The sequence below is a fragment of the Miniopterus schreibersii genome, assembly GCF_964146895.1.
Source record: "Miniopterus schreibersii genome assembly, chromosome: 17".
Lineage (NCBI taxonomy): Eukaryota > Metazoa > Chordata > Mammalia > Chiroptera > Miniopteridae > Miniopterus > Miniopterus schreibersii.
The window spans coordinates 43,960,634-43,987,918 of NC_138117.1; the positions used below are offsets into that span (position 1 = coordinate 43,960,634).

A 27,285-nucleotide genomic window follows, 5' to 3' on the forward strand; every position below is an offset into this window, starting at 1 on the left:
GTGGAAAGACCAGCAAGGAGGCAAAGCGTGAGCCTGGGGAGTGACAGCGGGAGCAGGATGACTTTATTGTGTGCGCCCTCCCTCACACAGCCTCCTGGGCCCTGTGGTACTCATAGACGCTGCCTCGGCCTCGCTTAGAGAAGGCTGGGGTCTGCACAGGTGGGGCAGGGTCCTCTGGGTCTCCAAAGCCCCCGCCACCTGGTGTGTGGAGGCAGAACACATCCTGTGGAACAGAGGGACAGGTTCAGCACAGGCATAGTCCCCACCTACCTCCTGCTGCAGTCCCATCCCCACAGCAGTGCATCTACAGCACAGGCCAGAGCCATCGAACCTGGTTTGCTGCCCCCTTTCTTTCAGGAGCTAAATTAAACTGGGTCTCTGGTTATTTTTGCAACTCTGTTCACCTTCTGTGGGATGATAGGCGCTGGGGACATGGAAATGGGACTGGACAGATGACAATCCTTACCCCAGGGTACACGGGTACCGACGTCTTCCCGCCCAGATTCACCATGCGGCCGTCCTTTCTGATCAGTAGGTTTAGGCCACGAGCACCTGGCTCACCCCCTGCAGTAAGAGCCAAGGGGCGGGGTGGGTGGCCGAGGGGGCAAGGATGGGAGAGGCTTGGTGTGGGGGGAGGGGGAGCTTCGCAGTAAGGAGATAGGGAGAGACTCCAGGTGCTGGGGGGGCGAGAAACACTCGCGGTTAGGATGAGGGAGAGCGCCTGGGCTGGGCGGGCCGCTCACCGTGGAGGCCGTAGGGCCGGAAGGCTCGGCGCTCGGTCAGTACCGACAGCAGCGCCTCCTCGCGGAACAGCAGCTCACGGACGACGCCATCGCCGCCCCGGAAGCGGCCGCGGCCCCCGGACCCCGGCCTCAGCTCGAAGCGGCGCAGGATGACCGGGTACCTGCGCAGGCCAGGAGCTCAGCACCCTGGCCCCGGCTCCGCCCCGCCCTGCTCGCCCACCTCGGACGCCTCCCCAGCCCTGCCCGCGCCACCCACCTGCTCTCCAGGATCTCTGGATCCGTGATGCGCGTGTTGGTCATGTGGCTGTGCACGCCGCTGCGCCCGTGCCAGCCGGGGCCCGCACCAGCGCCGCCCGCCACCGTCTCGTAGTAGCCCATGTGGGCGTTCCCCAAGGTCACATTGTTCATGCAGCCCTGGCAGGGACGAGCGGTCGCGGCGGCTGGGCGGCAGCCACGCCCTGAGCGCCCCAGCCCGCACCCTCCTCGCCCCGCTCCCACAGCAAACCCGAGAGGCGCCCACCCGCCGGCGGCACCTGGGAGGCCGCGCAGGCTTCGAAGGCACGCAGGATGACGTCCACCACGCGCTGTGACGTGAGCACGTTGCCGCCCACCACGGCCGCCTCCGGGGAGGGGTCCAGGATGGAGCCTTTAGGAATCACCACGCTAACCGGTGCCAGGCAGCCCTGTGCAGGGAGGGGCCCGCTCTCAGAGCCAACGGGAGATGTGTGTCCCACCACCTCTAGGATCATCAGTCCGTTCTTGGGATACTAGGCTGACTCTGCCCCAGGCTCACTCAGGGGCTTAGAGGGGACCTGCTGACCTCGAGGGCACACTGGACATGCCTGCACACCTGGTTCAGCGGGATGTCCCGGCCCACCAGACAGCGCAGGCAGTAGATGAGGGCAGACAGCGTGATGGCCCGCGGAGCGTTGAGGTTGCCAAACACCTCCGGACCGGTGCCGCTGAAGTCAAACACTGCGCTGCCCTGCCCACCAGAAGGGGAGAGGAGAGGAGGGGAGGGGAGGGGAGAGGAGAGGAGGGGAGGGGTCATCAGCAATAAGGCGTCCAGGCCACCAATGCCCCATCCCCAGGCCTGTTTCCTGCAGCCAGACCTGAATCAAGTTGATATGCACGTGGAGTCGGATAGGGGAACCATCATCCATGTGGTCCTCTGCAGACACTTCCAGAGGCAGGCCCCGGGCCTGCCTGGAGGTCCCAAAAGCCCGAAGCATGTCCCGCACAGCCAGCTCAGCGTTTGCCTGGCAAGGAGTATATTCAGAGGCAGCCATGCCACCTTCTAGGTGGGCCAAGTCCCCCCCTCTCCTACTTGCCCAGCTGCCTTGGTGCTGGCACAGAGCTACCCCCATGGTCTTGTCCCCAGGCCCACCTGAATATGGCCCATGTAGGCCTGCACCACATCCAGACCATACTGCCCGATTAGCTCCCCCACCAGCTGGATGCCCTTCTGGTTGGCTGCCACCTGGGCACGGAGATCTGACAGGTTGTCGTGCAGGTTCCGAGTCCCACTGCAGCCAGGAATCTTGCCTGGGGCCCGCAGGGCCTCAGTTACCGCTGGATGGATAGAGTCAGCACTAAGCCACCCTCCAAGCCAGGGAACTGTCTGATACCCTGCTCTATACCTGCTCCACCTCTGCTGGGCACTGTGGGCCCCCCATGTTGGCCCTTCACTGGTTCCCCACAACCCTGCTGACTCCTCCAGTGCCCTGAAAACCCACATCTTCCTCCCATCTGCTGAACTTTCTCCTTCCCACACCTCAGTCCCCCACAAACACCCTAGGCAGGGGCAGGGAGTGGGGAGCGGGTTGTCAGGGAACATTTGTCCCTCAGCAAAGTCTCCTCCCACCTTCACTTCCTCCTGTTCTGCTTCCTCACCTCCTGGACCCACTCTTTTCAAGCTTCTTTCTGGTCCTCCCTCCTGTTTCTTAGGAGAAAAACCACTTCCCTTGACCCTCCCCCACTCACACTGCCCTCAGCCCTGTGGCCCCCAAGTTTGTTTGTTTGTTTTTTCTAATGCTCAGAGGATACTTTTTCCATTACTTTTCTGAGAGAGTAGAAGGGGGAAGAGAGAGAAACACTGATGTAAGAGAGACACATTGGTTGCCTCCTGCACACACCCCAGCTAGGGATCGAGTCTGCAACCCAGGTACGTGCCCTTGGCTGGAATCGAACCAGTGACCCTTCAGTCCAAGGGCCGATGCTCCAACCACTGAGCCAGACTGGCCAGGGCAAGCCTACTGCTTTGAAAGAGCATCAATGTGGCCATCTGTGCAGCAACCCCCCCACTCCCCAGATCTGGAAGACTCCAGCCCCCAGCAAGCAGTGCAGGTCCTGGCCCCAGGGACCACTCTCCACTTCAGGAAAGCTCTGCTCGAGCTTCTCTGAAGCTCTCTGGCCACTGGGTCCTCTGCCATGTTCCTGCACATGTCCCTCCCATGATCCCTGCCCCCTGCCCTCACTCCACACTGACCAAGGGAGAAGCCAGACCTAGGTCACTATTCACATCCTAGGTAGCCTGTAGCTCTGTTACACTGCCTTCTACCCTGTCCATGTCACCTCTTCTCACTCTGGGCTCTCAGACCTCTACAGTTTCAACCTTGCTCTGTATTTCCTGCTGTTCCTCCCTCCCAGGCCCCACTGCCACTCTGTCCCACTTTCCCTGCAGCTGCTCTGTGCCCACTCAGAACCAGAGCGTCCAGCTGTCCATACTTGACTCTTCCCCCACCTCTAAGTCCCATCAAATGCCAACCCTGACCTCCAAAACAGCTGTCCCCACGCCACCCTCGCTGCCCAGCTTAAGGCTCAGCATCAACCAGGGTAACTGCAGCTGCCCTACCCCACTCCCTCTGCCCAGGGTCCAGGCCACCCTTGGACCCCCATCCACTCTACATGTAGGCAGGGGGGCTGTCATGGTGCACGGGCAGACCAGAATGCACCCAGCTGAAGCCTTTCACAGCCTCTCTGCTGCCCTACCACCCAATGACTCAGACTGGGGCTTTCTAAGAGCCTGCAACCCTGGCTCTGCTATTTCTCTGAAACCCCCAGACCCAGTACAAATTGTAAACACCTTGAAATAGGCTCCTCACCATCCTGCACCCAGTCCCTTCAGTATCCTGGCCAACTCCCCACCCCCAAAACCACTGAGGCCTTCCTGGGCCCAGGCAGAACTCAGCTTCTCTGGTCATCTCTGAGAGATGTCATTGCCTGGCTCCCCCAGCCATAAGGCAGGCCTGGGCCAGTGGGCTGTGTCCTAGTATCTGGCCTGGCCTGGCTGTAGGCAGCAGCCATGTGTACAGCCCACTAAATTCCCAACCCCCAGCCCCAGACCCACTCCCACTCACCCTCCTCCTGGAAGACACCTCCCTGAACGAGTTTAAAGGACAGAAAAACAGCACCCTCCTGCTGCAGTGTGGTGGAGTGCGGGGGCATGGAACCTGGTGTGATTCCCCCAATGTCTGCATGGTGTCCGCGACTGGCCACGTAGAACACAGGTCGAGTCTGACCCGGCCAAAACACCTAGGAGTGGAGAGCAACAGTCAGCTCCATGCCCTACCTGCCCCCTGAAGTTCCCAGGTAGTGGCCCTTACCGGTGTGATGACGGTCAGGTCTGGCAGATGGCTGCCGCCTGCACTGGGGTGGTTGCTCAGCAGCACATCACCAGGGTGGAGGTCAGCCCCCAGGTGCTGGATCTGAAGCCAGGACACAGGTTGGGAGGAGGGAGGAGGCAGGGGCGGGGCAGATGAGAAGAGCAGGAAAAGGGACCTGCCAAACCTGGAACTGCACGGTCTCCTGCATGGCGCCTAAGTGCACAGGGATGTGGGGGGCATTGGAGACCAGCCCCCCGTCGGGCCCAAAGAGGGCGCAGGAGAAGTCCAGGCGCTCCTTGATGTTGGTGGAGATGGCCGTACGCTGCAGGATGCGGCCCATCTGCTCTGGAGGTACAGAGTGACCAGGCAGGCGCTGCTGGCCCCACCCCATCCACAGCTGGGCCCCAGGCATGGAGAGGCAGGACCCAAGTCCCTGAGCAAGGACCCGAAGGTGGCAGTGGCCACCTGGACACCATGTCTCGCCTGTATGAGGGGATCCACTCCCCCCACCGCTGCCTGGAACCGCAGCAAGAACCTGGGGTCCCACATCAGTTTTCTGCCCTACCAAGCACAGTAAGAGCCTGGTACCACCAGCCTGACCCTGCTCAATAGGTTCACTGTGCTGAGCCCATTTCCTGTCCATAAACAGAAGACTGCTGGCAGGAGAAAAGCCACACTCTGTCCAAGGCCTGCTGGTATAGGGAGACTGTGCCATCCCCGAGCTAGAGCCATACTGCCCACCCTGTCACCAGCCAAGATTCTGTTTCTTCCTCTTCCCCTGGGTAACACTTTCTGCACCCACCTCTGCCTAGTGGGCAGACCTCCCAACATGACACCACAGGAAGCAGGGCCCAGGAGTATGGTGGCACCACTCACCAGCAATGCTCATGAAGCGGTGTGAGAAGATGGACAGGTGGATGGGGTCGAGCTGGGCACCCACCGTACCAGGAGTCTCAGCCCCCACTGAGATGCGGATGTCCCCAGTCTCAGTCACCTCTGCCTGGCAGCCTGGTTCCACCAGGATGGTGCTGGGGGAAGGGGTGCAGAGGGACTGGAGGGACCAAGCCAGACCCCACTCCCAACTAGGAACCTCACATCCCCAGGACAGGGCCCCACATAATGGGACCCCAGAGTCCTTCAGACTCCTGCAGGCTTGGGCCAGAGAACCCCTCGCTAGGACCCCACAGCTCACCCAGCCCCATAGCTGTGTTCCCAACCTGCACCCCCATGACCCTCACCCTGGCCAGGCCTTAACCTACCTGTTGCTGTCGATGATGAGGCAGGGCCCCTGGAGCTTGTGCCCATAGGCCAGCTCTCCCAACAGGTATACGGGGGTCTCCTGGTAGCCCCCCTCAAAGTAACACTGGGTCATCTGAGGAGGTGTGGGGTAAAGGAGGTTCCTAGGTCCAGTACCATCCTCAGATCTCCCCATCCACACCTATCCGTGTCCCTGAGGGTATAGGTGGGTATGCACAGGCAGGGCCACTAACCTTGTCTACCCGAGGAGGCCCAGTTTGGGCTTTGGGGACATCCTCAAGATGAAGGCCGCTGCTGCCGGTGCCCCTCACCCGGACATCATCCACCACCACTGGCCGCTCAGGAATGACGAAGCCAAACTCCCTCATATACCTGAACCCACAGGCCCAAGGGAACTCTCAAGGCAAGGTGGCAGGGCCAGTGGGCTACCCACCAGGACTCCCAGGATGTGAGCTTGCATACCTCTCCACGAACGCTGCCCCAAAGTCACCAGCACGGGGTGAGCGGGCAGTGGCTGGGTGCTGGTGGGCAGATACCATCAGGGCGCAGTCTGTGCCCTGGTAGCGCAGATGCAGGAAGCTCTCAGTGCTGATCTGGGACCTGTGGTGGTGAACAGGCAGAACACTCACACAGGGCACCCTTTGAGGACACCTATCCTACCTCCTCTAGCCTCACAGTCCATTCTTCCCTGAGCATTGCCTGAAGGGGCCCCGGAACCATCTGGGAAGTAAGGTGGTGAACCAGCCAGGGGGTGCCTGGGATGCTGCAAGTCCTCTGCCCAGCCCAACCCAGCCCCTAGAACCGTACCTCAGGAAGCCCTGGGCCCGCAGAGCATCCACACACTGCTCCTCCAGTCGGCTCAGCCTCTGGTCCAGCTGCACAAAGGTCTCGGGCACGTAGGGCAGGGAGCAGGGCTCCTGTGCCTCATGCACCACGTCTGCCAGAGCCAACCCCAGTGCCGACAGCAGCCCACTGTGTCTACAAAGATCAGGCCACACAGCAATGAGGGGAGCCTCCCAAAGGTGGCCCTCCATCCTGGGTCACATGCCCCAGGTCCAGACACACCTGTGAATGTGCACAGTGTCCATGCCCAAGGCTCGGGCGATGGCACAAGCATGCTGCCCACCAGCGCCCCCGAAGCAAGCCAGCACATGCGCCGATGGGTCGTGACCTCGTGCCTAGGGAGCCAAAGGAGGGTCAGAGGCTTAACCTACCCTGTCCAGCTCCTGACCCCTCACCGCCATGGGGTTGCCTGAGTGGGAGGGATGGGTGGCAGGGCTGGGAGGCAAGAGTAAAGGCAGGTGTACCTGCGTGAGAGCACGGATGGGCCGGCACATGGCCTCGTTGGCCACACGCACAAACCCCATAGCCACCTCCTCAAGGCTCAGTGGGGAGGCCGGGCAAGGCCCATTGGCCAGGAAGCTGTTGATATCGGTGGCCACAGCCTCCAGGGCCTTTCGGGAGGCCTCAGGGGACAGTGGCTGGTCCTCTCCTGGCCCAAAAATGCAGGGAAAGGAGGCAGGCAGCAGGCGACCCAGGACCAGATTAGCATCCGTCACTGTCACAGGGCCCCCTGGGAGGTATGCACAGTGTGGGTGCTGAAGTCAGGGACCAGGAGTGGGCAGCAGTGGGCCTGGGCAGCATGGGAGGGTCCTGCAGGCAGACCCCAGATCTTACCTTTACGGTAGCAGGCAGGGCCAGGATGGGCTCCTGCAGACTCTGGCCCCACCACAAATAGGCCGGACCTTGGGGGAGGGACAACTGGAGTTGGAGGTGGGTTGGGAGGCAGGGCAGGAGGTCTTGGCCAAGGTGGGGAAGCTGACCTGAAGAAGAGGCGGGAGCCGCCACCAGCTGCTACTGTGTTGATGTCCAGCTGGGGGGCCTGGAGGGTGACACCTGCTGTGCTGGCCTCAAAAACGTGCTCAAATTCCCCAGCATAGCGGCTCACATCAGTGGACGTGCCTAGTAGGGGATCTGGTAGTGACGAGTCACCCCACAGACCTGGATGCCCAGCATTGCCCGGCCTGGCTTCTGAGCCTCCCCCAGACCACCCTTAGGCCCTCATACCTCCCATGTCAAAGCCAATGACAGGCTGGCCACCCTCTGCCTGGTAGGTGGTGGCAGAATAGCCAACCACACCCCCAGCAGGGCCAGACAACACAGCCCGGGAGCCACTGAAGGAGTCCATGGGTGCCAGGCCACCATCAGAGCGCATGAACAGCACCTGCACATCCTGTGGGCAAGCAAGCAGGTGGTGAGGGGCTGGGCATGCACGGCGGGGGGGGGGGGAGGCCTGGAGTGGGCAGGTGGGGGCCTCACCTTGAGCTGGCCCTGGAAGCCCCGGCAGAAGCCCTGCACATAGCGCTGGATGGCAGGTGTGAGGTAGGCATCAGCGCAGGCTGTATGCCCCCTCGGCACAATGCGCACCATGGGCATGGCGTCCGAGGACAGTGACACATGTGTGAAGCCCAGCTCCCGGGCCAGCACACCCACCTGCTGCTCATGCTGGGCCCACCTGTGACAATGACCTAAAGCTCTGTCTCTCCCAACATCGTTCCCCCACCACCCTCACGCTGCCCCCGCACTCGGTTCTGGCTCCCCATCCTCACCCTGGCCTTCTGCTCAGGTAGCTTTCATTCCCCGACCCTGCCAGTGCACACTCACGTATAGGAGTGCATGAATACCACAGCCAAGCTTCTAATGCCTCGGGACAGGAGCCCCTCCAGCTTCCCACGCAGGCCCCCCAGGTCCACAGGCTGCTGCACCTCCAGTAGATCCCCTGTGCGGCCTGCGGGAAGCCACTGCTGTCCATCAAAGACCCAGGAGAGCATGCTGCCCTCAAACCCTAACAGCTGAGGCACGCACCTTTGACGGGCTTCCCAGCACCTGGCTCCCCACGATACAGCACTACACGCTCATCTACCTCCAGCACCTCTTCGTATAGCACCTCGGGCATAGGCACGGCCTGGGGGTGGGCAGAGGCTCAGAGGAGGCATAGGCCCGAGGGTCCTTGCTGGGGTCCTGCATAGGTGGGCAGTGCAGGTGAGGGAATGTGTCCCAACAGGCTAGTGGAGAGGCCCAGGAGACAGAAGGGGTGGCCCCAGCACGGCCCACCCAGGAGGCTGCTCTCTGCCCAAACACACCTGAGTGTGGCCAACTGCCCTGCCCCCACAAGAGCAGCTCCTTTCCCCAGCATGAGGGGTAGGGGTGGAGTGGACTCCCACACCTCACTCTGAATGGGCTGGCTTGGGCTACCTCACACCTGGGGTCCAGAACAGGACATGGTGACAGACAGGGACAGAACAACATGTGACCATTCTGAATGTTGAGGAGAACACGGCATTCTGCTACAAGTGCCTGGAACCTCCTCTCTGCTTATCAGCTAGTAGCCTTGGGCTGGCACTGACCCTTCCAAGGACTGCCCACCCCAAGAGGATCCAGCCACCTGCTGGCATGGGTGAGCTCACCAGGTCAAAAAGGTTCTCTCGGGCCTGGGTGCCCACGTGCAGCAGGTCTCGGAAGCCACGAGTCACCAGCAGTGCCACCCGCTCCCCCTGCCGCTCCAGCAGTGCATTGGTGGCCACTGTCGTGCCCATCCGGATGCTGGCAATGCGACTGGTGTCCAAAGGCCTGTCCCTCGGCAACAGCATGCCCCCCTCCTGAAAACCAGGTGGTCAGGCCTCTGGCCCTGCGGTCCCTCCCCATCCCACCAATCTGCCCTGGCCACCTGCTCCAGGATGCGGCGAATGCCCTCGGTGGGGGCGTCCACATAGTTGGCAGGGTCCTCTGAGAGCAGCTTCAAGACCCTCACATGCCCCCCTGGGCATTGGGCAAAGACGTCTGTGAAGGTGCCTCCACGGTCGATGGCAAAATGGAAGCGCCCCCCGGGGCTGCCCATGATGACAGAGCTGGAGTCCAGCGGTGACTCTTCAGGCTGCAGTCCTGGGAAAACTGGACAGAGGCAGCGGGGGTCAGCAGGGAGGGGAGCTCATCCACAGGTGGGGAGCCCTTGGCTGAGCTGGGAGGGGGGATTCCAGGTCCAGGAGGGGCTCTGGGCGGAGCCAGAGCTGCAGGACCACGCTCAGAGGGGAGCCCGAGGCGGGGCCTGAGCTGGGCAGGCTGGGGCGCCCGCCCTAATGCCCCCCATACCTCTGTGCCCCGGTTGGGGCCGAAACCCAGTGCCCGGAGCCGGCCTTTGAGAGGGGAAGGCGCCCCCGGGAGTCCTGGGCCTGGGGTCTAGTTTCTTTGGCACGAGGAGGCAGGGGGTTGAGGTCGGGAGAGGAAGCTCCACGTCCCGAAGGCTCGACCTTGGGGCTGAGGCCCGCGCGACGCCGGCCGGGCGTCGGGGGCGGGCGTCCGGGGCGGGGCGGGCGTCGGGGGCGGGGCGGGGCGGGCGTCCGGGGCGGGGCGGGGCGGGGCGGGGCGGGCGTCGGGGACGGGGCGGGGCGGGCGTCCGGGGCGGGGCGGGGCGGGGCGGGCGTCCGGGGCGGGGCGGGGCGGGGCGGGCGTCCGGGGCGGGGCGGGGCGGGGCGGGGCGGGGCGGGCGTCGGGGGCGGGGCGGGGCGGGCGTCGGGGGCGGGGCGGGGCGGGCGTCCGGGGCGGGGCGGGGCGGGGCGGGCGTCGGGGACGGGGCGGGGCGGGCGTCGGGGACGGGGCGGGGCGGGCGTCCGGGGCGGGGCGGGGCGGGCGTCCGGGGCGGGGCGGGGCGGGGCGGGCGTCCGGGGCGGGGCGGGGCGGGGCGGGCGTCCGGGGCGGGGCGGGGCGGGCGTCCGGGGCGGGGCGGGGCGGGCGTCCGGGGCGGGGCGGGGCGGGCGGCTGCGCCTCTCTCCCTCCGCGGGGGCTGCGCGGCCGGGCGGCGGCCGGCTCTCCCAGGTGCCTCGGCGCCGCCAGCCCGGCGCGCCCTCCGCCCCGCGCCGCGGGCCACGGAGGACAGCGGGCGGGGCACTTTCCAGCCCGACTCCTGACGGCGCGGGGCAGCCCCGGCGCGTCCCCCCTCCGCGGCCTGGCTCCGGGTACCTTGGCCGCCAGGCCCTGCTCCGCCCGCTCACCCACACGTGTCTCCCCTTGACTCTGTACCGCCAGAGGCCCCCAGAGCGTGGTGCTGGTTCCGAGAGGCCTGGGGTTACCTCCCACCGGCCTGTTCCCGGGCAGCAGCCCGCTTGCAGCGTTCTGGCCAAACCCTGCGAGCCACCCTGGAGTCCCTCTTTCTCACACCCCACCTCAACCTGCCAAAAGTCCAGAACCCACCATTCTTTACTCTCCTACCCTAATCAAGCCTGTCACTCCTCACCAGAAGATGGACTGTGCACCCCATCCCCCACTAGCCAAGGAGCCAGGGGGGTGGACCACAAAGCCTGACCCTCAGGCTCCCTCTGCCCCTTAAGGCCCACTCTACCAGCACTAGCCTCAGCCACCCAGCTCACTGCCACCTCAGGGCCTTTGCACAGACTGTTCACCTGGGAAGCTCCACCTTGTACCTCCCACACTTCTGTCCAGTTCTGGTCCAATGTTACTTTCTCAGTGATGCCACCTTCTCCTGGCTGCACCTACTAAAAGAGCTCCCACTACTGCCTGTCCCTTACTTTGTTTCATATTCCTCCATAGCACATGTCATTGCCCACAGGAGCAGGGGTTTCCCCTCCTTTTAACTGTCTCAGCAGGAGCTGAATCAGTGAAGCCTTGCTGGTCCCTGAGGAGAGCCCCTGCATTCCCTGTGCTGCTCACCTCTTTCAGCATCCTTGAACTTGATGGTTCTGCGCCGAGTGAGCCGGGGGCTCGAGGCCACCTCAGCCAGGAGCGCAGAGCTGCAGAACCCCAGGGTGCTGCCCCGGTTCCTGAGCACCAGCTTCAGTTCCTGGTTCTCCTGGATCAGCTGCACAAGCTGCCGCAGCTCTTCATTCTCCTGGGCCAGCCGCTGGATCTCTTGCCGCAGACCCTCGTAGCTGCTGAGGAGGGACATGCCCGGCATTGGGGTGGAGGGGCAGAGGCTGCCAGCAGCAGCAGGCTAACCAAGGACGGCAGACCCCCCCATTGTGAGATCAGCACTGCCCCTGCCCCCACACCTTGGGGCATTCCGGGGCTTCAGAGCCAGGGCCCAGCAGTTCCAACCACCTGGGGCATATGGGACTTCTGACCTCTAGCCTCCTCCCAGGGCCAAATGGCTGGCAGAGTCCAGACCTGCCCCAGGCCTTGGAGTCCCTGTAGGAAGACCCCCTCATGGAGGACGGAAGCTTCTTCATCCCAGCCTAGCATGGATGTGTGGCAGGGAGGGGGGTGGATATTCAGGCATCCCCACCTGTGCATTTGGCTGCTTACTGGCTACTGATACAGGGTCCCCACCCACCTGTGCAAGGCTATGGGCGTGTTACAGGGATACAAGGAGCGGCATTGTCACATAGAGGGTAGGTGCGCTGGACGAGGCCTCACATTAAGGGCCTCAGTCTCGGGGCAGGCAGCAGGCAGGCCCCACAGAGAGGTCTGAGGACCACAGATACCTTGGGGGTGGGAGAACCACCCCCAAGGCCAACAATTGGGTTTACATTTTACAAAATATAAAGGACTCTCTTCTTTCATGCAGATAATTCTGTGCAGTTGCCCATTTTGAGTCCTTTCCTTAGATTATGATTACTGCTTATTTTACACCATTGATTCCTTTTTGCTGGTCTCTGTGCAATTTGCACTCATCAAAAAGTAGGTTCTTTTAGGACTTGCATGTCCCTTCCCCTGCTGCTTCAGTATGGCACAGTGACCTCCAGTGGGGAGTTCTTACTGGTGCTGACTGTGGGGGGTATGCCTCTGAGAGCACTGTTCCAGGGGACTAGGTAAGTAGCAACTGCACTTAATCCCAATGGAAATAATGACAATTTTAACGGTTTCTATAATTAGGAAATATTCCTAATTCTAAGGATTATGGGGTAGAGTATTTCTGACAGAAGTAAAGATCTTACAGCAAAAGAATGACAGGCTTGCCCTGGCCTGTGTTGCTCAGTGGTTAGAGCATCAGTCTGCACACCAAAGGATCACAGGTTTGATTCCCAGTCAAGAGCATATACCTGGGTTGCAGGTTTGATCTCTGGCCCCAGTCAGGGTGCATGTGGGGAGCAACCAATCAATGTGTCTCCCTCTCACATTCTCTCTCTCTCTTTCTCTGTCCTTCCCTCCCTTCCACTTTCTCTAAAAGTCAATGGAAAAAATACCCTAGGGTGAGGATTAACAAAAAAAGAATGACAGGCTCAGGGCAATCATCTTCAACTCAGACCCGCTGGAAGCCAGATGGTGGGCTGTGGAGGCAGAATTCTAAGAGCTCCCCAATGTTTCCTGCCTGGTGGACAGGCCCTACATGATCCCAGGTCTGTACTAGAACAAATTTTACACCCAGCATTAGGTTAGGTTATGTGGCACAGCTGACATATAAAGGGAGATTATCCTGGTTGAGTCTGACATCAGGTGAGCCCCTGGAAGGACAGGTCTCTTCCTGGTGGAAGAGAGGCAAAATATAAAAGATACTTCATGCTAGGAGCATTCTAGGATTCTCTTAGAATCCTCTAGGAGCTGACATATAGTCAGAATATTGGGAGACAAAGAGAAAACCCCAAAAGTCACAAGAGAAACATGACTCGTTGCATTAAGACTAACACCTAACTTCTCATCTGAAACAATGGGGGCCAGGAGACAATGGAAAAATGTACTGGGAGTCATTTTAAAAACTCAAGCAAGAGTCCTATACAGTATAATAGAATAGGATCTTTTGGACATTAAGGTAAAATAAAGACAGTCCAAGAGTAAGACAGAGGATTTGTTGCTACCAGACCTACCTTACGAGAAATACTAAAGAAAGTTCTTCCAGCTGAAAGGAAATCACATTAGATGGTCATTCAAGTCCAACTTCTAGCCATACTGTGGCCAGACTTCTGACCTATAGAGCTGTGAGTTAACAAGCAGATACAGTTTTCAGCCACTGCATTGTGGCCACTTGTTACATAGCAGTAGAAAACAAGCACAGCCTCCTGAATGAAGGAAGCTCAGGACCTGAGGATAAAAGGGGCAGAACTGACATGCACTGTCCTGTGGCAGAGTCAGTGCCTTGAGACCTGAGATGGGAACTTCAGTGGATAATCTTCAATCTTGCCCTCCCAAACTCCCATGAGTCCTCCTTTCTGGCAGAAGTAGTCCCTTCCAGTTGCCAGAGGCATAGACAGCTGCCCAAAGATGAATGTGCTCCCTCCCCTCAAGATGGGTGTCCATTTCTCATCCCAAGCCATCTGAAGTGGCTGTGTGCATTATTTCTGACCAGAGGAATGTGGTGAAAGTGACAGCATGCCTGTGCCAAGCCTTGACTGTGAGAGGCTGGGCAGGAACAGGACTTCTAGGAGGACTGTGTGACCCTCTCACTCTGGATATTAACCGAAGGACATACAACATTTATTCAGGGAGGTCTACTAAGTCAGGAATCTGTGGCATCTGAGCCAGAATCTGCTCCCTACCATCCCCAGATTCATGCCATGAAAGCTACTCCAAGAGAACATGGGACTCCCAGTTGCAGGGCAAAGGTTCCATTGGGAAGGACAAGCTGAGAAGACAATGCCTACCATTCCCCCTAAACCCACCTGTAGCTCAGGCTTCCACCCTTCCCCCAGTTCCCCTCCCCTGCCCAGGTGAGAGACATGATGGAAGGTCTAGCAGCTCTACAGCAAGGCTGAGCAGGCTGGCTTTCTTTGGAGGCTGAATGTGGTATTGTGGAGATTTTAGTGGTGAGAAGTTATGAAATTACCAATTAGCAGATCACCACAAACTTGAAGGCTTAAAACAACAATCTCTTTTAGTTCTAGAGGCCAGAAGTCCAAGCTGAGTCTTATGGGCTAAAATCAAGGTGTCAGCAGGAATGGTTCCTCCTGGAGGTTCAAAATTTCATTCCTTGCCTTGTCCAACATCCAGCCTTCCTTGGTTTGTGGCTACATCACTCCAATCTCTGCCTCCAGGGTCACCTCCCATTCTCCTGTAATCAAATAACCCTTTGCTTCTACCTTAGAAGGATAATCATGATTACATTTGGGGTCCACCTGGATAATCCAGGACAATCTCATCTCAAGATCCTTAACATAATCATATCTGCAAAATTTCTTTGTCATATAAGGTACATTCACAGCCTTTGGGGATTAGAACCCAGATGTCTTTGGGGAGAGGGTATTCTGCAGCCTATTACACTGGCTGCACATGGGACAGACTAGAAATCTTTCCCTAATCACACAGGAATCCATCAGCAAAGGATGGTGCTTCACTGGCTTGGGGAGCTTAAGCACAATCTTTGCCCAATGGGGGGCTAACCCCTAAATTATGCTGACCAAGATAACACTTCCAGGAAGCCAGGCTTAAACCTAAGTAGTGGGAGGGGGGTGGTGCTGAGTAGTGACATCAGAAGATGCACACTGTAGGGGAACTGACTTCACAGCACTGGCCCAGACAAACCACTAGACTGGTAAACTAACAAAACAGCAGCATCAGCATGTCCAAGGAGAGACTGGCTAATCATAATCCAGTTTTCCTATAACAGATCATCTTAAATGTCCAGTTTTCAACAAAATAAAGAGACATGCAATGAAACAGTTTAGTGTGACAGGTGTACAGCAGAGGTCGGCAATAGTAACTGCCTTTGAAGGGGCCCAGATTATGGACTTAGACACACACCCACTGCCCACAATGGGGCAGTGGCAGGATACATCCTGGTACTTCTACTAGATGGGTTTCAAATAGCTAACAAAATATTGAGTTCCGCATAATTATTTACAGGGATTTCATTGGGCATTTTTTCAGTGAAAAACACAAAAAGTGTATAAAATGATCCCATTTTTTAAAAACCCCCACAAAAACCTGATTTCCTAAGCTACCATATGTCTGTACACGCACAACTTCCTGTATTTGCGTATAATTTGTACATAATTACATGAACACGGATAAAAACATGGAAATGCCCGTTTATTGGGATAAGGTAAATGAGGAGAGGAGTGTGACGACAGAAGAACCAAGTCAAAATTAAAACTGCCCTAAAAAGAATGTGGCCATGTGTATGTATAATACAAAATCATATATCTATCTTCAAGTGAACAAATGTAAACACTAATGGGTAAGAAAACAAGAGGAAGTGTGTCTCAGCTTGCGCGAACGGATGCATTCATGCCCGCGAACCTCCAAGGGGACTCCCGGATCTAAAGGGAAGCAAAAGCGAGCCAGACGCGCGCCACTAGGGCGGCGTGGGACGCGGGGCTTCACTCCCGGGGCCTCCACCCCGGCAGCCGGCCGCGGACACAGCCCTGCCTCCGGGGCCAGCGCCGCCCGTTTCCCGGGACCGGAAGTGAGGAATGTGTGGCCGCCAGGAACCACTGCTCTCTGAAACCGGAAGTGGGGGATCAGTGATCCCCGGAACCCTAATTCTGAGGCCGGAAATGGGGAGTCGAACCGCCGGAAACCGTAGTTCTCTGAGAGGCGGAAGCCGGCTTGGCTACCGGGCGGCATGGCGGGCTTAGAACTCCTGTCAGATCAGGGCTACCGGGTGGATGGGCGGCGCGCCGGGGAGCTGCGCAAGATCCAGGCGCGGATGGGCGTGTTCTCGCAGGCCGACGGCTCGGCCTACATCGAGCAGGGCAACACCAAGGCGCTGGCGGTGGTCTACGGGCCGCACGAGGCGAGTGGGCTTGCGCGAGTGGACACCTGCCTGCGGGGGCGGGCGGCGGCTGCCACACTGAAAAGAGGCTCTGGAGGCGACGGCCCGCGCGTGTCTCCGGAGCACGTCTTCGGAGCCGCGGCTCAATCGGAATAAAAGCGTCCTTATACTGTGATGCACGGTGGTCCCTGCCTTTTTCGTCTGCCTTTGCCTCTTGCGCCCTCCACTCCTCTCTGCTTTTCCTCAAAGTGCCAGGCATGCTCCCCCTCGCTTCCTCACCTCTCTACTCCGACTTCACCGTCTGGATGGCACCTCCCCAGCCCACCTTATTCACGTGGCAAGTCCTGTCCCCTACAACCACAGGCTTCCCTGCCTTTCTGCACCAGTCACCTGAGACACCAATTTAATTTCTTTCTCATCCTTTGTCTCCCCACCAACATAACTTCCGTGAGCACAGGGACTTTAAATACCCGGCCCACCCCCCGCCCTGGTTTTATTGGCAGTCTCCAGCGCTGTAATAGTGCCTGCCAGCAAAGGCACTGAAAAAATGTTTGCTCAACGCATGAGTCTTGGAGCCCAGCTTTCCTGGGGGAGGGAGCTAAGAGGGGAAAGGCCAGAGGGAGTGGAAGCAAGCATGGTACCTTTGCAGAGCAGAAAGGCTGCTGGTGGGGAAGATGGAAAATAATTCCAAATGAGGTTGAAGGGGTCTAGGGAGGCATGAACTCAGGGCTCTGTAGACCAGGGAAAAGATTTAGGAATCTAACTGATGGGGAGCCTTTGGCAGTATGCGGCTGTATAGAGACAGAATCAGACTTGGTATTTGTAAACAGACTATGGCCACAAATGGAAAATGAGTGGGAGGGGATGAGGCAAGGATGGAAACAGGGAGGCCTGTTAAGAGAGATAAGACCTAGAGGTGATGGTGGCATAGAGATTGTTCATGTGGCCCTCCATCAGGCTATGCTTTGCAGGTAGAGTAGTTGCTCTTGTTGAGATGTTGGAGGGGGAGGGAGAGGAGGGAGGCTGAGGTTCGAGGCCTGAGCCAGAGAAAGGGGTAGTGTGAGCTGGGAGAAATGGGCCTGGCTCACTTGTCCTTTCTCCCCCAGATCCGGGGCTCCCGGGCACGAGCCCTACCAGACAGGGCCCTGGTAAACTGTCAGTACAGTTCTGCAACCTTCAGCACAGGTGAGCGCAAGCGGCGGCCACATGGGGACCGGAAGTCCTGCGAGATGGGTCTGCAGCTGCGTCAGACCTTCGAAGCAGCGATCCTTACACAACTGCACCCGCGCTCTCAGATTGACATATATGTACAGGTTAGCAGGCAGCAGCCCTCAACCTGGGGACAGGAGGGTGATGGAGGGTGTGAGAGGGAATGGGGGTGGGCAGCCTAATTTACTTATGCCACTGTGGGGGGGGCTCCCTGCAGGTGCTGCAGGCAGATGGTGGGACCTATGCCGCTTGTGTGAATGCAGCCACACTGGCAGTGCTGGATGCTGGGATACCAATGCGGGACTTTGTGTGTGCCTGCTCAGCTGGCTTTGTGGATGGCACAGCCCTGGCAGACCTTAGCCACATAGAAGAAGCAGCTGGTGGCCCCCAGCTCGCCTTGGCCCTGCTGCCGGCCTCAGGCCAAATTGCACTGCTTGAGATGGATGCCAGGCTGCATGAAGACCACCTGGAGCGGGTGCTAGATGCCGCTGCCCGGGCTGCCCGAGATGTGCACACTCTGCTGGACCACGTGGTTCGGCAACATGTACGTGAGGCCTCTATCCTGCTGGGGGACTGAGCATCCTGCTATCCATGCCCAGAATAAAATCCACACACAGTGTACTGCACTTTGATCTCCCCACAGTATTTCATACTCTCAGAGCTTAGCCTGGTGCTGGCTGTGGGGGTGACTAGGGACCTTCCCCCATACAGGAACTACATACCTCTAGCAACCTCAGGATTCGAATCCTGAAGGAGAAGGTGGGGAGGAGTGTATCCCTGGGTGGAGAGAGCAGCTTGTGCCCAGAAGGGTTCAAGGCAGCCAAGCAGTGAGGTATGGCCTGGCAGGCTGCCTTGAACAGCAGGGCTTTACTCCCAGCGGGTCTCCACCCCTGCCCCACTGACCGGGGGCCACCATTAGACTGTGGAGTCTGTTATCCTCACTCCAGCACATGCAGGGCCCTGAGCACAAGGGCTGAGGGAGAACTCAGCTGGCTATGGGTAACCACCATGGATATGTGGGGGCTATGTCTCGCATCCTAGGGACTATGGTTTGAACTAAATGGCCCCCTTTCACCTAAGAACTCTTTGGGCCTGTCCTACTTGGGCTCCAAAAGTACAACAGACACATGTTCTCACCTGGAATTTTCTGTCCTCAGCTCTGACCTGCCCTCAGTGGGACAAACACTACCCTCTCCCCACCACTGCTCTTGGGCAGACGTCCCCTTCCTCCACCTCCTGCTCTTAGACCTGCCTATGCCCTGACCACCAGCCCCTGCAGTTCACACCCAGAAGCTGCTTCTCCCCTAAAATCCTGGGCACCTCCCAGCCTGGACAGGAGTGCTCCCCGGCTCCTCTGAGGCCCGTGTTGGCTAGTAGTACCATCTGCCCTTCCTCCCTGTGGTCTTCTGACCCGGATGACCTCAGTGCTGGGCTCACGCCGTGATTCCACTCAGGTCCATAGGAATGAGTGTGCCAAAGCCTTGACCTCTCAGTCCGCAGAAGCCCCATTCTCACCCACTCCACCGACATTCAGACCTGTCATTTCCAGTAGCAGCCTACGGGCACCCATGCTCAGGTTGCCGCCTCCGGTGTTCCGCCCACCTGCCTAATTCATCACCCTTCTCTGACTCTTGTAAGAGCCTTTGAGTCTGAGCTTTCTCATTGTCTCCACCGGCCCCGACGGCGCCCGGTCGTCCTCCCAGCTTTCCGGTGCCTCACGCGGCGGGCCCGGGAGTCCCGCCCCTAGCCCCGCCCCTGTCACACCCCTTCCGCCCCGGGCCGCGCGGTGGCCGCGCTAGGTGGGGGCTACCGCGCGTGCGCGGCCACGCGAGGGCCGCTGGGACCGGAACTGCGGGCTGCGCCGAGCCCGGTGTGTTACGAGGAGGGGGCGCCCGGTCGGCGGCCGTAGCTGACAGCGGGGGCGGCCCCGGAGCCGCCCCGCCCCGCCATGGGCCTCCTGTCGGACCCGATGCGCCGGCGCGCGCTCGTCCGCCTCATTCTGCGCCTCAACGCGCCGCTCTGGTGAGGGCGGGGCCGAGGGTCCGGGGCTGGAGTTGCCTGCGACCCCTCTGGGTGCCCGTCCCCTCTCGCTCGGAGCGTCACTCGGAGCATCAGCCCGGGCTCGGCTCTCTCGTCCGAGTCCCTAGTGCTGGGACTCTGTGTCCAGGTCCCTCAGGCACCCCTCGAGCCCCGGTGCAGGGGTTAGGCCCGGATCTCAGGACGCGCTGACGCTCTGTTGCGTCGCCCCTCTCCGCAGCGTACTGAGCTACGTAGCGGGCATCGCCTGGTTCCTGGCGCTGGCCTTCCCGCCGCTGACCCAGCGCACGTACATGTCGGAGAACGCCATGGGCTCCACCATGGTGGAGGAGCAGTTTGGGGGCGGAGACCGTGCCCGGGGCTTTGCCAGGGACTTCGCTGCCCATCGCAGGAAGTTGGGGTGAGCTGTGGAGCCGTGAGTATGGGGGACGCAGTGGAAGCCAAAGCTAGGGAGTTCTACTCAGAGGCTGTCTTGTGTCTCTAGGGCTCTGCCAGTGGTCTGGCTGGAGCGGACGATGCGGTCAGTGGGGCTGGAGGTCTACACACAGAGTTTTTCCCGGAAACTACCCTTTCCAGATGAGATCCACGAGCGCTTTGTATTGTGTGGAGTGGGGGTGGGTGGGTGCCTGGGACCAAAGAGCGCCTTGAGGGGGTGGCTTGGGGCCAGGGAAATCCCTGGTGGGCATTTTATGGCCAAAAAGGGAGAGGCTACAGCCCTCTAAATGTGGGGTCTTGCTGAGGTTTCCCCATCAATACTGCATGCAGATGGTATCAGGCACCAACGTGTACGGCATCCTGCGGGCCCCACGTGCTGCCAGCACCGAGTCTCTGGTGCTCACTGTACCCTGTGGCCCCGACTCTACCAACAGCCAGGCTGTGGGGCTGCTCCTGGCACTGGCTGCCCACTTTCGGGGTGAGTCTCAGGCTACTCCTGGCAAGGGAGGGTTTGGCCACTGCCTCAGGTCCTGCTGACCCTGCTTCTGGCCTCCAGGGCAGATTTACTGGGCCAAAGACATCATCTTCCTGGTGACAGAACATGACCTTCTGGGCACTGAGGCTTGGCTTGAAGCCTACCATGACATCAATGTCACTGGTGGGTACCCTTACCCTCCCCGCCCCTTTCTCAGGCCACCAACCTCACCAGCCCCCGATTGGCAGCTCACTCACCTGCCCTACAGGCATGCAGTCATCCCCTCTGCAGGGCCGGGCTGGGGCCATCCAGGCAGCCGTGGCCCTGGAGCTGAGCAGCGATGTGGTCACTAGCCTTGACGTGGCTGTGGAAGGGCTCAATGGGCAGCTGCCCAACCTTGACCTGCTCAACCTTTTCCATACCTTCTGCCAGAAAGGGGGGCTGCTATGCACGCTGCAGGGCAAGGTAGGACTGCCTGCCTGAGGGATACGGGGCCTCTGTGTGTGTGTGGCAGGGTATCTGACCCTGTCTCCAAACCCTCAAAGTTGCAGCCACAGGACTGGACATCGATTGATGGGCCACTGCAGGGTCTGCAGACACTGCTGCTCATGGTTTTGCAGCAGGCCTCTGGCCGTCCCCACGGTCCCCATGGCCTTTTCCTGCGCTACCGCGTGGAGGCTCTAACACTACGTGGTATCAATAGTTTCCGCCAGTATAAGTATGACCTGGTGGCAGTGGGCAAGTAAGTGGCTCTTTTCCTCCCTTTCCATGCTCAGGGCGGGGTGGAAGTGCCTGGGGTGCTGGCCGTCCTTGACTTTGTGTCTCACCTGCAGGGCTCTGGAGGGCATGTTCCGAAAGCTCAATCACCTTCTGGAGCGTCTGCACCAGTCCTTCTTCTTCTATCTGCTCCCCACCCTCTCCCGTTTTGTCTCCATCGGCCTCTACATGCCTGCTGCTGGTTTCTTGCTCCTGGTCCTTGGTCTCAAGATATCCTCTGCACCCTCACTGTTCATTTGTTACCAGCCTCAGGTCCCCTCCACTCTAGGCTAGGGAGAGCCCCACATCCTTGGGGTGAGGGAGGGAGGGTGAGTCTTGGGTGCCCCACCAGGCAGATCCCATCACACCTCTTGTCAGGGTCCTTGACTAGGCCATGCCCTGGAACTGTGGATGCAGCTGCATGAGGTTGGAGTGGGCCCTAAGGAGGCTGGAGTGGCTTCTGGACCCATTCCTCCCCTCCCCCCAGCACAGGTGATGGTCACCCCACTCCTGCTCTTGGGATGGAGTTCTAAAATCCTGGGAACTGGTTACTGCTGCCAGTCAGTTTTAACTGGTGGGGTGGTAGTAAGGATCCTTGGGCTCACCTGGCCCCAGGGCCCATCTCCAACTGCCTATGTGCCCTGCAGGGTATGGGGCTGGCTTCCCTTGTGGCACCCTTGCTAATCTCACAGGCCATGGGTCTGGCCCTCTACGTCCTACCAGTGCTGGGCCAACATGTGGCCGCCCAGCACTTCCCCGTGGCCGAGGCTGAGGCTGTGGTGTTGACGCTGCTGGCCATCTATGCAGCTGGCCTGGCCCTTCCACATAACACCCACCGGTGAGGAGCTGGGCTGGGTGGGCACAGGGAGGGGGCACCCCGGACAATCAGGCGGCTGCCTCTGAGCCCCTTACCTTGCAGTGTGGTGAGCACACAGGCCCCAGACAGGGGCTGGATGGCGCTGAAGCTGGTAGCCCTGATCTACCTGGCACTACAGCTGGCCTGCATTGCCCTCACCAACTTCTCGCTGGGCTTCCTGCTGGCCGCCACCATGGTGCCTGCTGCTGCACTCAGTGAGCCCTGTGGGCCCCGGTATGTACTGGTCAGTTACCCTGAGGGCCTATGCCCCTCATCACAGACTCCATCCTCTCATAGTACCCATTTTCCCCAACTTAGTGCCTATGCCCCCAACTCAGAGCCCACCCTAACCCTGCTCCTCCACCCAGACCACTCTATGCTGCCCTGCTGGTGCTGACAAGCCCAGCAGTCACACTCCTGGGAAGCCTGTTCCTGTGGCAAGAGCTGCAAGAGGTACCACTGTCACTGACTGAGGGCTGGCAGCTCTTCCTGGCTGCACTGGCACAGGGCATACTAGAACACCACATCTACGGTGCTCTGCTTTTTCCACTGCTGGCTCTGGGCCTCTACCCCTGCTGGCTGCTCTTCTGGAATGTTCTCTTCTGGAAGTGATGTCTGCTTGCCCTGTGGTACGGAGACTGTGGTGGGAACTCCCCAAACACCCCCATATCCTCCTTCGTAGAAAATAAACCGGTGTCTTGTTTCATCTGCTCTTGCGCTCCTGACCCATTGTCTACTGTCTGTGTGGGCTCCAGGACCTACGGGAGAGCAGCTCTGACTACAGGGCTTGGCATTCCCGAACAGCTCCTTCCTGGAGGGCACCACCCTGGTCCACTTACTGGATGACATCTCTGCTAGCCGGGAGCACTCTCCCAGCCCCAGAGGTCTCTGCGCATCATAGTCCAGTGCTGTGGGAGGCACAGTGGTGGGTAAGAGGAAACAGTGGGCAAGGCTTGAGAGTCTGATAGGAGCTGAGGCACCCAGAGACCTCACAGTGCCACTGTAGTCAGCACTGGGGCTAAAGGAGGCAGAGGGGCTGGAGCTGGAGCCTGCAGAGGAAGCTGGGGAGTGGGGGCCCAGCCAAGGCCAAGACCTTGGTATGGGCTTAATATGGAGCAGAGAGGAGCATTCGGCCCAGCTTCCTCAGAGCTGAACCAGGCCAGGCACCCATGATGGGCAAAGCAGGGGAGCCCACCCAGCACCACCCAGAAACAGATAGTCCACGGGGCATGGCCCCCCGGGGAAGGGCACTGGTGGACCAGCACAGAGAGAAGTGCTGATTGTTCTGAGATCCCTGAAAGGAACTGGGACGTCCAGTGTTCATTCTGGAGGGAAGAAAAGCAAAGGATGGCCCTTTGATGATGCCAGGGCCACATCAACCTGGAGAGGCTGCTAGCACCCCACAGGGCAGTGGGAGGAATACACTCTTCATAGGCCTCAGTGTTAGAGGGAGGCAGAGCAGCGCTACCTGGAGGATCAACTCCTCACCAGTGTCCCTTCAGTACTACTTGTGGCCTGGAGAGTCCCAAGGAGGAAGCTCCAGCCCCAAACTGCTGCCCAGGCCTGCCCTTGTGGTGGGGCTCCCCTCAATACCTCATGACCTTTGGTTCCGCAGTGGAGGATCAGCTGGCACACCCCCAGGGCAAGTACTCATTGGGGTTTTCTCTGGGGCCTCTCCCCATAGAGGTCCCTGCTGGTTCCTATTGATGGGCAAATGCACTCAGTTCAGCATTGTGGGGATGGGAGTAGGGCAAGGGTGCTGGAGACCCACTGTGACTAGCAGCCTTTCTTTAGACTGCTGGTCTCCAAGGCCTGGCTGGAACCAGACCTTGTACTGATTTTTTTTTTGAGAGAGAGGAAGGGAGAGGGACAGAGAAAGAAAAACATGGATGTGAGAGCAGACCACGGATTGTCTGCCTCCTGCATGCCCCCTATTGGGGATCAAACTCACAACCCCAGGCATGTTCCCTGACAGGGAATTGAACGAGCAACCTTTTGGTGCCCAACAAACAGCCACACTGCCCAGGGCTCTAGTCACTCTCTATGTTGAACAATCTGTCCGGCTCCTCAGGCTTCCACCCACCCCACAGTGTCCCTAGGAGCACCTCTCACGCTGGCCTCTCTCAGGTCTCTCCCCTGGTCAGTCTGGCCTGTTGTCTCTGGGCCTCCTGTCTTCCAAGACACATGGACATCTTCACTGTGTTATGGTCTCCTGTAGTCTCTTTCCTTGTGGACTGACATCTAATACAAAATCCCTTCCAGCTGGACTTTGGCCTCAATCGGCCATTTTTAGCTGGACCTAGGCAGTTTATTATTTATTTATTTATTTATTATTTTTAAAAATATGTTTTGATTTCAGAGAGAGGAAAGGAGAGGGAGAGAGAGAAACATCAATGATGAGAGTCATCGATCAGCTGCCTCCTGCATGCATCCTACTGGGGATCAAGCCTGCAACACGGGCATGTGCCCTGACCAGGAATCGAACCATGATCTCCTGGTTCCTAGGTCAACCAATGCTCAACCACTGAGCAACACTGGCTGGGCCCTAGGCAGTCATTTAAATACAAGTCACAAAAATACATTAAATCATGGAACATATAAGTGGGAACAAAAGCTAAAAGATCATCTCAATTGTGTCTGAGCTTACATGTGCAGAAGTCTCCCTGGCTGCACACAAAAGTTGAAGGGGGACTGTGGGAACAACAAAGTTGATTTGTTGGGTAGTCGTCATTTCTGTTCTAATTTTCACCGTCACTTGATTTTTTTGTTTTTAAAGAAAAGTCAGGTGGTAAAGACATAGGTCATATGTAAAAGGGATGAATATAAAGTCCTAAACACTTCCCTTTGAAGGTGTGGCAGTGTAGCAACTTTACCAATATCAGTTCTCCATAGTTAGAGCCACACTTTTGACATGAGCACAGGCCACCCCCACATAAAGACACTCCCAGTCTGTTATGCAGTCAAGTGTGACCATGTGACTGTGCTATGGCCCATAGCCTATGAGCAGAAGCTTCAAGGGCGAATTCTGAGACATGCAGACTGCCCTTAACAGCCCATCTCTCTCCTGCCCATGGGAATGTGGAAGTGATGGTTGGGATGTGAGGTATACCTCACATCGAGGGTGGAGGCAAATGAGGGGGCTCCCTGATCATCAGAAGCCATCACAGCAGCCCCAGGTTGCTAAACCGGGCTTCATCGACAAGAAAGAAACAAAACTCTACCTTGTTTAAGCAATTGTTATCTGGAGTTTTCTGACACTCTGACCTGCTTCCAACCAATACAAGAGGAGCTATTGCTGAACTCAGCTGATACAGGGACTCTTAGGTGGTGCCAGCTGGCAAATTTAGAAGTATGTGTGTATCTGTTGTGTAGATAATCAGTACTTAATAGTAGGTACTTACCTCCCATGCCCCAGAAGAGAAGCACAATGGGGCAGGTTCTTTCTTATTTTCTGCTATTTTTCCAGCACAGAGCCAGATACACAGAATAATCATTTGTTGAAGGAAAGAATCAGAGAGATCCCTGTGAATGCAATCATGGAGGTCCAGAAAAAAGCTCCGAGGGTAGACCTGTTGCCTTCCACAGGGGCCTAGATGTCTATTTATGGCTTGTGATGTGTGAAGTGAGTGCCCAGGAATTGAGGGCAGAGATCTGGGGACACCCCTCCCAAGGCAGGCCACTCTCCACAGACCTGTCTACACCCAGCAGCCTTACAACAACTGGGATGTCCACAGGTGCCCACCTCAGGTTTGGGACACCTCTGGCAACTCCCCCCTGGGTGTCTCAGGTTTCCTCTCAGCTCTCTAGGACCCTTTGCCAAGTTACCTACTCCACCTGAGGCTTCAGTGTCGGGAGCTCAAGGGCTGCCCCAGATGTGTTACTTGTGAAATGCTCCCACAGGCTCCAACTGTCTGTGTGCCCACTCTCAGGTTCTGTCTCCCACCCAAGCCCCTCTTCTGAAGACCTATCTATGTTACTTCCACCTCCTGGATGCGCCATGGTCACCTCTAAGTATTTGTCCCAACCCGTATGTATTTGTGTTCACCTCCCATCCTGTATGCACTTCCTCCCCTGGCCCCATGAATCTACTGTCTCCCTCTGGACTTCCCTATCAGTGGACTCACAGTATGTCCTCTGTTGTGACTGGCTTCTCTCGCTTAGCACAGTGTTCTCAAGGTTTATCTGTGTTGTCCAAGTGTCAGTACTTCTTTCTATGGCTGAATATTCCACTGTATGGAACTGCTACACATTTTATCCATTCATCAAGTGGTGGACATCTGGGTTGTTTTCATCTTTTTGGCTGTTAATGGATAATGCAGCTTTCAATTTTCATGAAGTCAACCAGGGAGAAACCGTCACTACCCTGACTTCTCTGGTTCCTCCTATGGACTTTCATTCAAAGCTGTCCCTCCCAGCTTCCTCCTTTTTGCCTCTATAAAGTTCCTCTCCTTTGCTGGACTTGCCTCTGGTTCTTGCTATAGCAATCTTGTCCAGATTGCAATTCCCTGATATTCTCAAATAAACCCACCTTTTGTTTCTGGGGGAGAAATGATGTTTTATTTTTAATATATCTTTATTGATTTCAGAGAGAGGAAAGGAGAGGGAGAGAGAGAGAGAGAAACATCAATGATGAGAGAGTCATTGACCCGCCGCCTCCTGCACGCCCTGGACTGAGGATGGAGCCGCAACCCGGGCATGTGCCCTGACCCGGAATCGAACCTCCATCTCCTGGATCCTAGGAGGATGCTCAACCGCTGAGCCACGCCCGGCGGCAGGGCAAAGGATGTTTTATTTTTAAGGTCCACATTCGCTTTGGTTAATCTCAAGAGTTCTGAAGCAGGTGGCTGACAGTTACTGCTAGTTTTTTCCTCTTATGCGAGGAGAAGGCTTAGCAAATTTCCCGAGGTCCTTACTCCTTCACCTTCAGTAAGGACAGTGACTTCTTGAGGGTCCGTGGCTGCCATGCTCCTGGCTTCTGGGGCGGGCGGTTTCCGCGCATAATGTGTAATAACCCTTGTCATTTGGCTGAAGAAGAGCCTACCTGGAAAGACGCCAGTCCAGCCTAAGCGTGTGGGCCTGGCAGGTGAGGGCCCTGCCCGTGGCCGAGAGGCAGCGCAGGAGGGCCGGCGGCGCAGGCTCCCGGCTGCCCGGCCGCACGGCCGGCGCGCCCTCAACCGCGCGGAGCAGGGCCGCTGCCGGTTGCGCCAGGTCAGGCCGCGGACTAAAGCGAGCGGCGGCCTTGGAGGCGCCCTGGG

At 58.3% G+C, this 27,285-nt stretch overlaps 3 protein-coding genes across 5 annotated transcripts; 2 read left to right on the plus strand and 1 right to left on the minus strand.

The window, feature by feature from the left end:
- Positions 1-40: 40 nt before the first annotated feature.
- Positions 41-9,932, minus strand: OPLAH (5-oxoprolinase, ATP-hydrolysing). Of its 2 annotated transcripts, XM_081116293.1 has the most exons (27): positions 9,755-9,932; positions 9,333-9,556; positions 9,073-9,264; positions 8,471-8,570; positions 8,270-8,393; positions 7,925-8,120; positions 7,673-7,838; positions 7,429-7,567; positions 7,283-7,350; positions 6,913-7,178; positions 6,671-6,783; positions 6,413-6,583; positions 6,068-6,205; positions 5,839-5,977; positions 5,608-5,720; positions 5,225-5,376; positions 4,533-4,693; positions 4,349-4,450; positions 4,103-4,277; positions 2,131-2,315; positions 1,856-2,002; positions 1,594-1,728; positions 1,277-1,426; positions 1,000-1,157; positions 744-904; positions 467-564; positions 41-223 (listed from the first exon to the last, which is right to left on the minus strand). In XM_081116293.1, exons 2-27 carry the CDS (start codon positions 9,501-9,503, stop codon positions 83-85), a joined length of 3,861 nt encoding a protein of 1,286 aa, XP_080972419.1. In that variant the 5' UTR covers positions 9,504-9,556; positions 9,755-9,932; the 3' UTR covers positions 41-82. The 2 variants fall into 2 exon arrangements, with proteins under 2 accessions (XP_080972419.1, XP_080972420.1); XM_081116294.1 differs by lacking the exon at positions 1,000-1,157 and having other exon boundaries at positions 744-920; positions 1,264-1,426.
- Positions 9,933-16,059: 6,127 nt separating this feature from the next.
- EXOSC4 (exosome component 4) lies at positions 16,060-18,091 on the plus strand. The gene is made up of 3 exons (XM_081116855.1): positions 16,060-16,283; positions 17,369-17,575; positions 17,689-18,091. The coding sequence occupies exons 1-3, from the start codon at positions 16,113-16,115 to the stop codon at positions 18,046-18,048; spliced, it is 738 nt and encodes a 245-aa protein (XP_080972981.1). The 5' UTR covers positions 16,060-16,112; the 3' UTR covers positions 18,049-18,091.
- Positions 18,092-19,295: 1,204 nt separating this feature from the next.
- Positions 19,296-22,736, plus strand: GPAA1 (glycosylphosphatidylinositol anchor attachment 1). 2 transcript variants are annotated; one of them, XM_081116404.1, is made up of 12 exons: positions 19,296-19,493; positions 19,729-19,908; positions 19,993-20,104; positions 20,274-20,421; positions 20,500-20,601; positions 20,687-20,883; positions 20,964-21,160; positions 21,252-21,405; positions 21,571-21,666; positions 21,822-22,012; positions 22,094-22,264; positions 22,399-22,736. In XM_081116404.1, the coding sequence occupies exons 1-12, from the start codon at positions 19,420-19,422 to the stop codon at positions 22,640-22,642; spliced, it is 1,866 nt and encodes a 621-aa protein (XP_080972530.1). In that variant the 5' UTR covers positions 19,296-19,419; the 3' UTR covers positions 22,643-22,736. The 2 variants fall into 2 exon arrangements, with proteins under 2 accessions (XP_080972530.1, XP_080972531.1); XM_081116405.1 differs by lacking the exon at positions 20,500-20,601 and having other exon boundaries at positions 20,636-20,883.
- The last annotated feature ends 4,549 nt before the right edge of the window (positions 22,737-27,285 follow it).